This window comes from Oncorhynchus masou, chromosome 28 (genome assembly GCF_036934945.1).
Source record: "Oncorhynchus masou masou isolate Uvic2021 chromosome 28, UVic_Omas_1.1, whole genome shotgun sequence".
NCBI classification, from domain to species: Eukaryota; Metazoa; Chordata; class Actinopteri; order Salmoniformes; family Salmonidae; genus Oncorhynchus; species Oncorhynchus masou.
Genome location: NC_088239.1, coordinates 30,232,347 through 30,247,203, shown reverse-complemented (window position 1 = coordinate 30,247,203; position 14,857 = coordinate 30,232,347). Strand labels below are relative to the sequence as shown.

Genomic DNA, 14,857 nt, shown 5'->3' with positions numbered 1-14,857 from the left:
GATTTTTAAATGTCATCTTATAGTTGAGCGTTTTGGCTCAAGAAACCCATTTACGCTGCAGCCCGTGTGCCAACCCGCTATCACCTCACGCTTATAAAGAGATATTAGACCAGCTCTATTTTGTGATGAAGGGCCAGATCATTTAGACTTTAAATCAAACCGTCCCCCCCTTCACATTTTGGCTATGATTCCCGCATATTAAGTAATTTTTTTGTTGTTGAAGATATTAACAACATTATCTTTTGGTCAATGATCCCTCTGGCATGGAGGGAAAAGGGACTGTTGTGTATGCACCAGGGGTTGGAACTGAATGTCTTTTTCCCCAATCGTTTCATCCGCCGGTGATTGTCAAGCAAATAACTGTCTCACGACCGTTAATTAACATAAACACATTTAGCATCTCCTTGCTCCTACACCTACAAGCCACTGATGCAGACCTTTGGAACATCTACATTTAAAATGTTAAAAAGTCAAATAAATCCATGTTAATATAGCCTACACCTTCACAATAAATCTGTTTTTATTTTAGACTGGTCTAAAGAAGCATGATATGAAGAAAATGTAGTCTATTTCAGAAGAACAGAATAGCATACTCTTGAGTTGTCCTTATGTTAGGTCCTGATCTGGCTATGCCATATGACTGTGGGTTACACTAGTTAATTTAGCAGACAAGATTTGCTTGGAATTCCGTGGCATTATTTTATAGTATGAAGAATACAATTGAACACAGCTGAATATAATATAAATTTTTTCTCCAAGCGATTTGAGGGAGTGCGCACATGCGGCTATTCTGTGTTGAGCGTGCTCCTAAGCGCCTCTCACTCACACGGCTCTCCCATCACATGAGCAGGTCTTTCTCACAGGCTGCAAGTGAAGACAGACACATCGGGGACGCAACTGGACGCGTCCTTATCCAATTTCGAGGTGCATGTTGAAGATATTGGAAGAACTGTCCACATTTACTTTTTTTCGGAACAGAACATTTCGCTTATAATGTTGACGATAAACCTTTAGGCCATTTCTTCACATTATAAGCGCAGCAATGTACCCATAGCAGTAGGCTATAAGCGCAAATGTTCCATTAGCGGGAAAACACCATTTATCAAAAGTGACCGCAAATGTGATTATGCATGTAATGCTTTTATTATGAAGGTGCATTTTTATGGTGAACATTTTCTTCCCCAAACTTGAAACTCTCACACTGTTTATGTATGCCAGTTAGGCTCTAAACCCCTTGTAAAGTTGCTTAATGTGCTTAATTTTTAAAAGATATTTGGCCACTTTAGTTATCTGAAAAAACATATAGGCCTATGGGCTAGGCTACATGATGTGTGCGGCTATGATTAGAAAAAATGCTGGGCCCATAGGCCTACATGTTTTTGATAAGGTTTGCATCACTACTAAATATATAATTTACAAGTGATAGGCTAATATTGTCACCCGTCAGCCTATTCTTGATTGAATCTTTTCTTTACATATACTAAATAATATGTGTGAAATTTGTTTTGATTTAGAATGGACCATTTTCATGCACCTGTCTTGAAGCAGGAGAAACGGGGAAAAATACATGGCATCTATGAGCTTAAATAGCGAATGGAGGACGCTTTTCCCGTGGTTCATTTTCATGCCAGCCAGGTTGGCTATACTCCTGTTGTAAAGATAAACAATGTGCTTAAAATGAGGAAAGTTGAGAAATAAATATAGTAGGCCTAGCCTATAGAAAGCTGATGGGATCCTCCTGTTTTTAGTAGAGGCCATCACTCTGTTTTCTCACGCGATTGCATAGCCTATAGAAATGTTGTGCAACATGAGCTCATGGGCTCTCATTCAGTGTTTGATTCGTTTTTCATTGGTGTCAGAGTGCTTAGAAGGACAATAGAGTGCTGAGTACCAAGTTTGGTTGGCTACTAATGACCATCAGCAGCATCAAAGCTTGGAGAAGCCTAATTACCATGACTAAACGGTCACATGGAATTTGACTGCCTTCATGACTAGTGACCTCCAGTGTGACGGTAATAGGTCACCGCAACAGTCCTAAACAGAACCATTTTAATGTTTAAAAATAGTTTCGTTACACTATTCCGCAAAATAAAGTCCTGAACCGATTCATACCCCAACAAAGTACAGGTTTATCATTACTTTGTTCCTTGGAGGAGGTTTAGCTAGTAGCGCTGCGTTATCTGAATTAGGACCACAGAATTTTTCCTACGTAGGAGAGGCTTATATGGTCATGTATAGAAGAAATCCAGCCTTTGTCAAGTTTATTTTTTGTTAACTCTAACCCTTTTCCTAACCTTAACAAAATTATCCTTATCTGCCAAGTTAATTCTCCTAACCTGTTGCCAAAGTTCTTCTAAACCTGCTACAAAAAGTAAATTCATTCAAATCGGTGATCCCTTTGAGCAATGACCGGCTTTGAATGTCTTTGAACTTCCGAGAGTCGGCTTAATGTTGGACCAGAGCTAGCTAGCTAACATGCTTGAGTGTGCGCAGAGCGGCACCAGAATTAAAAACGTCTTACCTTTTTGTACTTAATTAATCCAATGTGAAACGTGAGAACTATAGCATCCGAGAAATCTCTCCCTAAAAATTTCTGAATAACGCTTGTAATATCAGTCGGTTGCACGCTTTGGAGGGGCAACACACACGCTCACAAACACTGGCAAATGTTTTCAGCTGGCAGGCAGACACTGGAATACATTTCTGAGTGACAGAGTGAGGGCTTTGCATAGGCGTATTGTAAAATAACGTTATTAACCTCTCTGGCCCACCCGGGACTCAACCGCACCCCCTGCCAACAATAAATGCAAACGCGCTACGCCAAATGCTAATAGCACTCGTTAAAACTCAAACGTTCATTAAAATTCACATGCAGGGTTGTCAATTCAAGCTACACTCGTTGTGAATCAAGCCAACGAGTCAGATTTGTAAAATGCTTTTCGGCAAAAGCATGAGTAGCTATTATCTGATAGCAGGCAACACGCCGAAATACCAGAAGGGACGTAAACAAAGGAATTAGCGTAGCCGGCGCTACACAAAACGCAGAAATAAAATATAAAACATTCATTACCTTTGACAAGATTCTTTGTTGGCACTCCTATATGTCCCATAAACATCACAATTGGGTCTTTTTTTCGATTAAATCGGTCCTTGTGTACCCAAAATGTCAATTTATGAACACCGTCAGATCCAGTAAAAACACATTTTTTAAACGCGACGTTATTTTTTTAAATTAAAAAAGTTGCCTATAAACTTTGACAAAACACTTCGAACTACTTCTGTAATCCAACTTTAGGTATTACTAAACGTTAATAAACGATCAAATTGATCACGGAGCGATCTGTATTCAATAAGCACGAGTTTGGGAAACATAACTAACTTTTCCGGTTCCATTGTTTACAGCTGTGGACTTGACAACCGGATGTGGCTATTACTCAGATGACCAACGATTTAGTTGAATCGAAATCACAACACTGGCGACATCGTGTGGAAGCTGTAGGAACTGTAATCTCACCCTTAAGTATTTTTCCTTCCAATAGACAATACATGGGCTGGCGGATTGATTTTTTTCTTTGTCGATTTAGTGACCAGGTTTTCTGGCGATTTTGACCACGGAATTCGTTCTGTTATAGTCACAGACACCATTGAACCAGTTCTAGAAACTTCAGAGTGTGTTCTATGCACACATACTAATCATATGCATATACTATATTCTTGGCATGAGTAGCAGGACGTTGAAATGTTGCGTGATTTTTAACAGAATGTTGAAAAAAGTAGCCCGATCTCTAAGAGGTTTTAACTGCTTCCCATGCTTTTAAAATAACGGTTCTGTTCTGGAACAGTGTAGATCACTTTCGTTCCCGGTTCGGATTCTGTTCCTCGAAAAATGTAATTGTTCGGTTCTGTTCCCTGAACCGGTTACAAGCCCTAGTATGCACCACCAGTAAATAGCATTGTTAGAATGGTCGGTCAATATTTGTATGATGGACCACGCCGACTTAGGTTACGTTCACAGCACTATACAGTAGGGCTGTGACGATGCTGGTATAGTCCCGGCCCAACTATATAGGGCATAGGGTTCCATTTGGTACAGAGACTTAGTCTGACTGGGAAAATGTCCCAGCTATGGGCCAGCGGTTTTCATCTGTTGCTTAAAGAAGCTCCTCATTAATCTGCAGGCCAAGGCTAAAGCCTGTGATTTAAAAATAAAAAAGTGTTTTATTACGGAGGCAAACCGCCTTGTGCTAGTTACTAAGATACTCTTCTTTGTTGGTGCTCCACAATGGAGCCTGGATATTTATTTCAAATCTCCCTGCACATGTAGACATTTTTCCCAGGCCTTCGCTCTGGCAAGTGATGTTTACGTACCTTCCTTTAAGGTCAGAATGTCTTGCGAAAAGCCCCTCCTTTACAATGTCCGTCACCATGGCAACACATTGCTTGAGCAGAGCATTTGAAAAGTGCACTGTTCAGGATTTTCTTCTTCTCTGTCTTTCAAACAAAATGATCAGCTCCTAGAGAGGGACTGCGTTTGAATTGTTGGATGAAATTGTCTGTTTATTTTCTAGCTAGCTGGTGGTAGTGTTTACACATATTTCTGTCTAAAATTATAGTGCTTGACATACAAGCCTGAGATTCACATCAAATGTTATTTGTTTACTTGGATCACAAGAAAAAGTCTTATTCATTGGTTTGATCCCGGGTTTTGTCAAAGGGGAAAAATGTTGTATTCACGATTTAAGGATGATTTTCAGTTATGTTATTGAGGTTGCTTGTTGGCAGGCCTTCTCTATTGAGCCACTCTGTGCTCGTCGATATAACCGTCCTCTTGTCTTGACAAAACCCAGGTGACAGTCATTTATTCTTTGGAGACTTATCAGCCTGACACCTCTTGGTAATGACAACAAGATGGAGTCACTGTAGGGGGAAAACAAACGATGGAGCTACAACGGGAAGCAAACGGTTTCCCCATGCGCCTACTGCCGTGTCTTTAGAAGTTTTAGTTTGCGACGGCTTTACAGGGGAGGCTCTCCAGTCCAGCGGCTCCCTCTCTGTTTTCTGTCTCTGACACGGCCAGAGCTGAAGGCCGGGGCTGAAGGGTACACTAATAAGGGCCCTTGGCATCTGGCGCGGCAGAGGTAGAGAAGTGGACTGGCTGGGAGTGGTGGGATGGGTTTCGGCTCCCTCCCTCCATCCCACACGGCCCTGTCAGGAAGAGGAGTGATGGGCAGTGGGATGATCTCTGCCGCTGTGCTGACCCGCTGCAGATTAATGGGTGGGCTGGAAGCTCCTCTCTTATCAGTATCTCTCTCTGTGGCTCTCCGCGTTTCCTATGCATCCTCTTCTTTATTCTATCGTTGTGAGATTTACTGTAGTCCCTCTCCTCTTTCCTTATTCTCCTGTCCCCCTCTCTCTGTCTCTCTGCAGCGTGGCCCCGCCCTTTCTTTTCTGTTTTCTCCCCCACTCCCCGTTTTATCCCTCTCTCTGTACCATCTCCTCCTCTCTCTTTCTCTTCTCTTTCTCTTTCTCTCTCGCTGTCTCTGTCTGTATTTCGCTCTCTCTTCTCTCTGCCTTTCTCTGCCCTGGGGAAGTGGAGGGAATAGCACACCATGGCACAATGACATTCAGCTCCCAGAGAACTGGCTCTCTATTTGATGAAACACCGTGTGTCTGCATCCCGAATGGCACCCTGTTCCCTATATAGTGGATTGCTTTTGACCTGACCCCCAAAGTAGCGCACTCAATAGGGAATTAGGCCGCCATTTGGGACACAGGCACTGCCTAGCTATGCTTCTCCAAGGACATGTTACAGGGATGCATGTAGCCATTGCAGTTCCCAGATATGTAATTCCTGATCCTACGGAGTAAAAGGATGTTCAGTTTTGGTATTAAGCGATCCAGTGATTCTCTGTAGAGGTCTTCACGGGTCCCAAAAAGTTGGATCCAACCAGGACTGGACCCCTCGATTTCCTTCACAAACCCGAACGGACCCGATAACAACTTGATTTATTTGTTGTCAGCTAAGTTATTCAGGTTAATATGTAGTTGGAGAGGCTTAATATAAGTCAACAACTTCCCCTTATTAACCTAAAAGCAATAGGCTTTATGCAGAGCTGTGGTCTGGTCCACTCCGGTATATCAGCTATAATTGCATAGATCCAAGGCCCCGTTTGCACTCTGACCTGTTTCGGAGTTCGGGCCGGGTCTCAGGTTTTTTGAGTTGCGGTGGACCTGTGAAGACCTCTGATTCAGTATCCCCTGGGTTGCTGGTGGTTTGGGATGGGTCTGGATGAGCATACACACACACAGTGCAGTGTCTCACACGCATTTCTTCGAAGTCTCTGATTCCCTGGTATTCCAGTGGAGCTGCACTAGGCAGAGCAGGCAGCTATCCCCATGCTCGGCGGAGTGAGGATCGAGGGGGGGGATGCTGAATATTTCAGAGCTGCTATATATAGAGGTGGTGTACACATTTTAGAATGGCAAGAATAGAAACTCTCGGCTCTGGGTGGCTCTGGGTGGCTCTGGGTGGCTCTGGATGGCTCTGGGTGGCGCTGGGCTCTGGATGGCTCTGGGTGGCTCTGGATGGCGCTGGGCTCTGGATGGCTCTGGATGACGCTGGGCTCTGGATGGCTCTGGATGACGCTGGGCTCTGGATGGCTCTGGATGGCTCTGGATGGCGGATGGCTGGGCTCTGGATGGCGCAGATCCTTTTCCATGTTTCTCCCTTTCTTTTTCCCGGGAGACAGTCGCTGCGACGTGATCAGCGGGGATTTGATTTGCCTGTTTTTAAACGAGCGTTGTCTACGTTTTCCACATTTCGATGATTGTGGCAACTGTCTGCATTGCTTACAATCGGCATGAAAAAATACATCTATTTAAGAATAAAATCAACGCTTATTTATGAAAGAGAAACAAGGACAATTCAGAGTATAAGTAATGCAATATGCCATATGTTAAGTGATTAATTCAAGGGCTTACAATTTAGACCCTCTGTTTCCAAACACTTTTTTCTGACACTCCACTTGGCCCTCCAATACACCTGAAACCAGGAATAACATTTGGGGAAGTGACAGGCATTGCCTTTGCCCTAAATGATCTGAATGGGTAATGATTTTAGGCTTATAAATGATTGAGAGGCCCGGACTAGAGGAGATACACCTTCAGCATGGCATGGGCTGCTGGTTAAGGTGGACCGAGGTACCTGAGTGGAGCCGCCTCCTGCAGCAAGCCCGTGCACGGTCCTATCTGTCCCAAGGCCTCCTTAAGAGAGCGCGTGTGGGACGTGACAGAAGTCTCTGAAAGCATTCCTCTCTCACCTCTGGGGACGAGATGCTCGCAGACGTTCTTCTCTCTCTCCTCCTCCCCCATCTATCTATATCTCTCCCTCCCCTTCTTTCTCTCTCATCTCCTCTTCTCCGACGTTGAGATCTCCTCACTGGCCAGTTCAGGTCTGATGTGAGCTGCTAGACTGCAGTCAGCATCACAGTAGTTATGTAGCCTATGTCCAGTAGGAAGAACTGAGCACATGGGAGGGTAGGGGTTTCACTAGGGGTTTCACTAGGGGTTTCACTAGGGGTTTCACTAGGGGTTTCAGTGAGCAGGTCAGATGAAGGGCCTGTCATTATACCATTTTAGACCTTTCCATATCTTGAACATGAGACGCTAGTCTAGATAGGTTTTAATAACGGCTACCGGGGGAATTATTTTGCGTCTAAAATGGCACCCTATTCACTATGTAGTGTACTACTTTTTTTTTACCAGGGCCCGGATGGTTAAATGGAGAATAGGGTGTAATTTGGGACGCACTTTAGAGACTCGGGGCGGCCTGCTCAACCTGCGAATTTGCGGCTGTATCAGACGTGGCCACACTGGGGCGCTCTAGACTCGACACCCACGGCTGTGCTAGAACTTTCTACAGTTGTCCCTTCCATCGAGCCTTCATGATGCTGTGAGGTAGAGAGAATGAGAAGTCTTGGACGTGTCCCAAACGGCACCCTATTCCCTATATGGTGCACTGCATTTGACCAGGGCTCGAAAGTAGTGCACTATATAGGGAACAGGGTGCCATTTGGGACGCAGATGAAGATTTTACAGCTGTGTAGATGAGACCCATTTGCCGAACGTGATTTGATTATCAGAATGGTTGGAATGACAGTGGTACTAGTGGCGATGGTCATAGGTAACCTTAGAGTTCAGACAGGGGATCAACAACTGTTAAGTGACATGAAAGGACGCTTTCAAACAGAGGATCACTGCACTATGTATAGTACCTGATCATAAATACGCCACACATCAGTTAGCACATCATCAGCTACCTAGTAACAAATTGATTAGATGCCCAATTTGAGGCTATCCGCAAGCCATGTGTAAGTCATTCTTTGCAGCCCATTCCTGTAAGTGCCAGACGGTATCTCCTCTACAGTGTTGTAGGCAGAGGGTGTGTCTCAAATGGCACCCTACCCCTTTATAGTACACTTGTTTTGACCAGAGCCATATGGGCCTTGGTCAAAAGTAGTGTGAAATACAGGAAATAGGGGGCCATTTGGGACACAGACAGAGCCTGTCCACCTCCACCGGTGGGTGGGGGGGGGGGGTGGTCTCTGTTTGAACAGGTAGAGAGGACTTTATTAACCACTCAGCGGTCTGTGACCCGGAAAACCCAAATTACCCCAACTCCTGTCTGCGTTGGGCCGCCGGGCAATGGGCGCGTTAAGAGCCCCCCTAATCACCCCCAGATGTAACGGGAGGCCTGCTCTTAATCTGCAGACAGTAGTGAGGCTTCACTTCAGCTCGTTTTTATGCTTTAACCTCCAGTCTGCTCCGAGCCCCGGCTGGGAGTCTGGTTAGACCCTTTTTATAGGCCCAATATACTGTTAGAAAAGGTGCTTTAACGTGGACTTCACCGGGATCAGTTAAGTAAGTGTGGGGCTGCAATCTGGAACTTGGCTGCGTTGCAAAACAGCATCCTATTCCCTACACGGTGCACTACTTTTGACCAGGCCCCTATGAGGTACTACATACGGAATAGGCTGCCGTTTGGGACGCAGCATGAATGTAAAACAATGCCGTTTTTAATATGAGAGCGCAAGATTATTGCGGGTGATTTTATAGAGAAGGTATAAATGCTTCACAGTGTATGTGATGTAAACAGAGAGGTCTACTTTCTTGGGGATCTGAATATTGACTGGTTTTCATCAATCTGTCCACTCAAGAGGAAGCTTCTCACTGTAACCAGTGCCTGTAATCTGGCTCAGGTTATTAATCAACCTACCAGGGTGTTAACAAACATTACAGGAACTAGATCATCCACATGTATCGATCATATTTTTAATAATACTGTAGAACTTTGTTCTGAAGCTGTATCCGTACCCATTGGATGCAGTGATCACAATATAGTGGCTATGTCCAGGAAGCCACAATAAATACAAAAAAACTGTGCCTAAAATAGTGTGTAAGGGATCATACTAAAGATTTTGCAGTGACTCTTATGTGGATGATGATAAAAAAGGAGGGGCAAAAGGAGCAGCTAATAAGTCTGACTGCACCTCTGACTGGCTGACTTTCCAATGACTATTTAATTTTTAATGATTGCCCACTTTGCCAATGAAGTAAACTTAGGCAGGATATGCCAACAGTGAGTCATCGTACTCGTACATAAAAAATCATTAAAAAATGAAAGAAAAGCCTTGTGTAAGTTTGAATTTTGTCAAGTTAGCGTGGGAGAGGTGTTAAAAAAAAAAGATTGTTATCGATCAATAATTACAAACAAATGACAAATGGTGTTTGACCAAATACAATGCAATTTCTCTATAAACAAATGAACAACGGACTTTCGGCCTGCTTATAGAGAAGGGTACTCTACATGCACTGCACTGACACAAATGACTGGTGATTGAAAGAAATTGATAATGAGACGATTGTGGGAGCTGTACTGTTCGATTTCAGTCCAGCCTTTGATATTATTGACCATAGCCTCTCCCCCTATGTGACCACCGGGTGTATGTGCTGACATGGATGTGTAACGGATCGATCTACATGCACACTGCACGTTCATGTTTTTAAATGTACGTCAATTGTCATTTTGTCTGTAATGTCTTTTTCGTCATGTGTCGGCCGCCAGTAAGACAAGCCGTCGCTAATGGGGATCCTAATAAATCCGGTCAAAACCCTGTAGTACTATATAGAGGTGGGGTTGAGTGGAGTCCTACAAAATAATCAAAAATTGGACCTGATGCCTCTGCTCAGTGTTCAGGAGAAGGGTTCAGGGTAAATCCCTGCAATAGACTAGCTTCCTGTCCAGAAACAGTAGATGGGCTCCTGCCCTATGGGCTGTTCCGGCTCGGACAACACTTACCATAGGGCTGTGGTCCAAAGTCGTGCACTATGTAGGGAATAGGGCACAATTTGTTTTGCCGTCCCTTCCTTGCAAGGCGAATGGCCTCGGGAGAACTGGGGGAAAATCCCAGCTTGTTATGAATAAAAACGGTGACGTGGCTCTTTCTGTTCCTCACGTCTCCCCCCCACCCCTGTCTGTGTTTCTTCGCAGGGCATTAAGTCACGGGTTCTAGAGACCTTTGTGATGCTCTTCCTCCTCGGACTGCTCATCCTAGGAATAGTCTGGGTGGCGTCGGCGCTCATCGACAATGACGCAGCCAGTATGGAGTCGCTCTATGGTAAGGCTATGGGGATTCTGACGTGTTGTCTCAGATGACACCCTATTCCCTCCCCAGTGCACTACTTTGGACCAAGACCTCTATGGACCCTGGTCGAAAGTAGTGCACTGCCCAGGGAAAAGGGTGTCATTTGGGAACGCGGCTGGTCTGTATTTGTCAAGCTGTGGTTGAATGTGTTTGTTCAGGTCTGGATAATGTTTCCTCTCCTTTCCTTCAGATCTCTGGGAGTACTATTTACCGTACCTCTACTCCTGTATCTCTCTGATGGGGGGACTGCTCCTCCTGAGTGAGTGTTGGTGTTGGGTCGTAAGATTTTAAAAGGAATATTATCTCAGTTGACGATCGATGTGCGGCAAGTTCATGTAACACGTTTTGAAGAGGTCCCCAAAGTGTACCAAGTTTCATGCTTTTAGGGAAAATTGTGTGGTGGTTGGTTGGGGATCACACATCGCTTGGACTAAAATACCATTTCTGTAATCATCCCTAAGTCCTAGAAGTGTTTTGATTGTGTCTCACCACTTGTAACTTGCTTCGTACCCAGTGTGTACTCCTGTGGGCCTGTCCAGGATGTTCACAGTCATGGGCCAGTTACTAGTCAAACCAACCGTGAGTAGTAATTTCCATTCACTATCTTAAAAATGCCTTAATCAGTGTGTTTTATAAGTGTCAGATGGCAGCCAAATAGCTGTCTACCTAATTGACTTCAACAAATTGGGTGGTAGCAGGTCCCCCCCCACACACTGCTTAATTTATTAATGTGTACTGTAATACAACATGAGTGACTGTTTATAAGTTTGACAGACATATTGGATGTCTAGCTTTCCTCTGTCAGACTCTGGAAAACGGGTACTTTTTTGAGTTGTTAACGCACTCGACTTGAGGACACGATGACTACAAATATGTAACCAACCAATTCACCCATCTGTTTCTTCCCGGCCCCACTCTGGGCCATATCCTCCCTTCCTCAGATCCTGGAGGACCTGGATGAGCAGATTTACTGCGTCACTTTGCAAGAAGAAGCCCTTCAAAGGAGATTGAACGGTAGGTTGTTCGTACGTCCGTGTCCCAAATAACACCCTACGCCCTATTTGGTGAGCGAAATGGTCAACTAAATTGACCGGAGCCATATGGGGCCCTAGTCAAATGTAGTGCACTATATAGGGAGTGGAGTGGCATTTTGGGACGTAGGCCAGGAAATGTGATGGCTCATTACAGGGAGATGACTACCCCATTAGGTGTGATGGAGCACTGCCGCACTGAAATCGATTAGCATTGACAAATCAGCCTCCCCACTCTGTCGCTTTCTCTCTTCTCGCTCTCTCTTGTCCTCGCTCACTTTCTCTCGTTCTCGCATCCTCTCGCTTTCTCTCGCCTTCTCTCGTTCTCGCCCTCTCTCTCGTTCTCGCCCTCTCTCTCGTTCTCGCCCTCTCTCTCGTTCTCGCCCTCTCTCTCGTTCTCTCTCTCGTTCTCGCCCTCTCTCTCATTCTCGCCCTCTCTCTCGTTCTCGCCCTCTCTCTCGTTCTCGCCCTCTCTCTCATTCTCGCTCTCCGTCGTTCTCGTTCTCTCGTTCGTTCTCGTTCTCTCTCGTTCTCTCTCTCGCGCTCCTTGTCTCTCGCGTTTTCTCTCTCAAGGACATACTGCAGCTGCCATGGTCGGAGACCATAAATTGCGTTGGTGGAGAGTTTTAGAGTCAATTTAAGAAGTCTGAGCACACGCCACACTCACTACTGGCCAGGTGATTTCCTCATTTGATCTCAAGCCCCCAGACGGGTAATTACCGGCCCCTCATTATGAGGGAATGTAAATCATCCTGGACAATGGTTGTCTCAAATGGCACACTGTGTAGGGAATAGGGTGCCATTTGTGATTCTGATGGTGGTGTATTAGATGTTGATAAACTACAACTAACTAGGCTATAGTTTAAGTACGGTGGACTCTGATTCAACCTGGAAAGGCTCTGGTTTAGGGAAGTAGCTCAGTAAAATACACAATTTGTAAACCTGCCTGCATTGCCTTTTTATCTACCGCCACTGTTCCCAGATTCCTTCCTTTAGTGTTGAGGAATCCCTCAAAGCAGGAAGTATTTGAGAGTACCGCCAAACTTACTTTAACATCAAGTGAAGCACGCAACCAAGTGTACAGATGCAAGTAAATAAAGAGGATGAGTGTCTTTACAAACCAGGGAGGTACGGGAGATGGCTTGGGCTGATAACGCTGTTTTCAAACGCTCCGCCGCTCCTCCTCTCAATAGGCCTTCTCTTTAGCTGCTTGGTGTCCTAGGGCTTACGCCAAACGCTGGTGCTTTGAACACCTGATTAAATAAGTATAATCTGTTCCTTTATCGTCGGGCCGAGCAGGATGGGAAAAGAGCTCTCGCTCAGGCGTTGAGTAGTGAGATCCGTGTCGCCTTATCGGGAATCCCAGGATTTTTGGGGGAGGGGGTCGCCACACACATACTCGGGTGAAACTCGGAGGGTACGAGTGGAGGCTAAGGTTCCCTCTGATCTTTCCCGAGAAGGGGAGAAGAAGGAAGAGGTTCAGGGATAGTTCACAGGACACACTCCACAAGCGCCCAATGTCCTCTCCTCGCTTGGCCTGTGTCCTCCGCATCTCTCGCCCGACATCCCGTAGATTAGACCTCTCTCGTTAAACTTTGTTTATGTTTGCTGTTTGGGATTATTGAGTGGAGTCAAGGGATTGTGTTGATGTATATTTACTCTTCGGGGGGTTAAGTTTGCATCTCTTTGTGCAATTACATCCCAAATTACATTTAGGATTTGTTTGTTTGCTCTAGATGGAAAAGAGTGGTGTGTTATTCCGGCTGTGTGTGTGTGTGTGTGTGTGTGTTTACTCTGCGAGAGGTTTGATAGGACCATACGAACCGCCGGTAGACATGCAGTGGCACGCTCATTAAAATATCAGATCTGGCTTCCTGGCCAGTCATGGGAAAGCAAGCTTGTCCTTTAAAAAAAATAAATTATGTCTTGCGTATGTGTAAGGTTGAACTGCCTGTCATTCATGTCAAGATCGTTTACGTATGCATAGTTTACTGGCCTGACAAAATGGTGCAATCTGATTTGGTACAACCCCTCCACCAGGTGTCCCTGTTTGCTATGCTATAGCCTATTTTTATTGAGAGAGTCTAGCTACGTCCCAATTTATCTCTGCTTCCAAAGTATGCACTTGTTCACTTCCCTTTACTGATTCGAAATGAGTATAAGAAATAAGGCAGAAACTCCCTCTAGGCAATGATTTTTGATTTGTGGGAAGTAGTGAACGAGTTTACACTTCAGGAGAAAGGAGATCAAATTTGGACGCATCTTTCATTAAGTTATTGCAGTTTGGGGCATTGGGATTAATAAAGTGTGTTTGGTCATTTTGAGGAAATTGATTATGCACGTTAGGCTACAAATGATATGGCACAATAATATCTTGACAATGGATTAAGATATCAAATTCTCCCTTTTTCATAGCTTTACTTCCCGTACTTTGCTGTCAATGCTTCGGTCCATGTAGTTTTACGGCGTTCCGTTGAGGGTAACAAGGATTGGTTTCATTTTGTACCTCATGCCACATCCTCTGACGCAGTTCCCAATTCGGCGAGAGGGCGACGTAACAATAGGAGGCAGGCAGCCTAGCGGTGAAGAAGGGTTGTCGGCGGTTCACTGAAAGGTCGCTGGTTTGAATCCCGAGCCGACGAGGTGGGAAAAATCTGCCTGTGCCCTTGAGCAAGGCACTTAACCCTAATTGCGCCTGTAAGTCGCTCTGGAAAAGAGTGTCTGCTAAATGACTACAATGGGAAGTATGTGTCCGAGGCTCGCTAGCCTCTCTGGTTCACGCGGTGTGTTGCGAGGCAGCAGCCGTGTACTCTGGTCCAGATGCTATGCAACACGACGACCTTGCCGGTGCCTCCGTCCGGCACCTCAGCATCCTGCTTAGCATAATGCTAGGTGACGTAATCGCTAAGCTATGGTGAAGGTTGGAAAGTGAAATTATTTTTCGAAACATGTAGCAGCGGCTGTACGTGCACTAACTCTGGAAATCTTTTCTTTTTTTGGGGGGAGGGGGGGTGCGCTGTCTACTCTGCTTACTTTTGCTTGAGCGATGTCTCTTCTTAAAATGCTATTATGCACATTTCCTTTATCTCCTGCGTTAGATTTTTTTATCATGTAATGATGTTG

At 45.0% G+C, this 14,857-nt stretch overlaps 1 protein-coding gene across 1 annotated transcript in view; it reads left to right on the top strand.

Moving 5' to 3' along the window:
- The window catches only part of lmbr1 (limb development membrane protein 1), a 52,785-nt gene that overhangs the window by 13,689 nt on the left and 24,239 nt on the right, over positions 1–14,857 (top strand). Inside the window, exons 6-9 of the mRNA XM_064941885.1 lie at positions 10,550–10,676; positions 10,894–10,962; positions 11,218–11,282; positions 11,645–11,717. Coding sequence (XP_064797957.1) covers positions 10,550–10,676; positions 10,894–10,962; positions 11,218–11,282; positions 11,645–11,717 — 334 coding nt within the window. The remainder of the gene's footprint in view (positions 1–10,549; positions 10,677–10,893; positions 10,963–11,217; positions 11,283–11,644; positions 11,718–14,857) is intronic.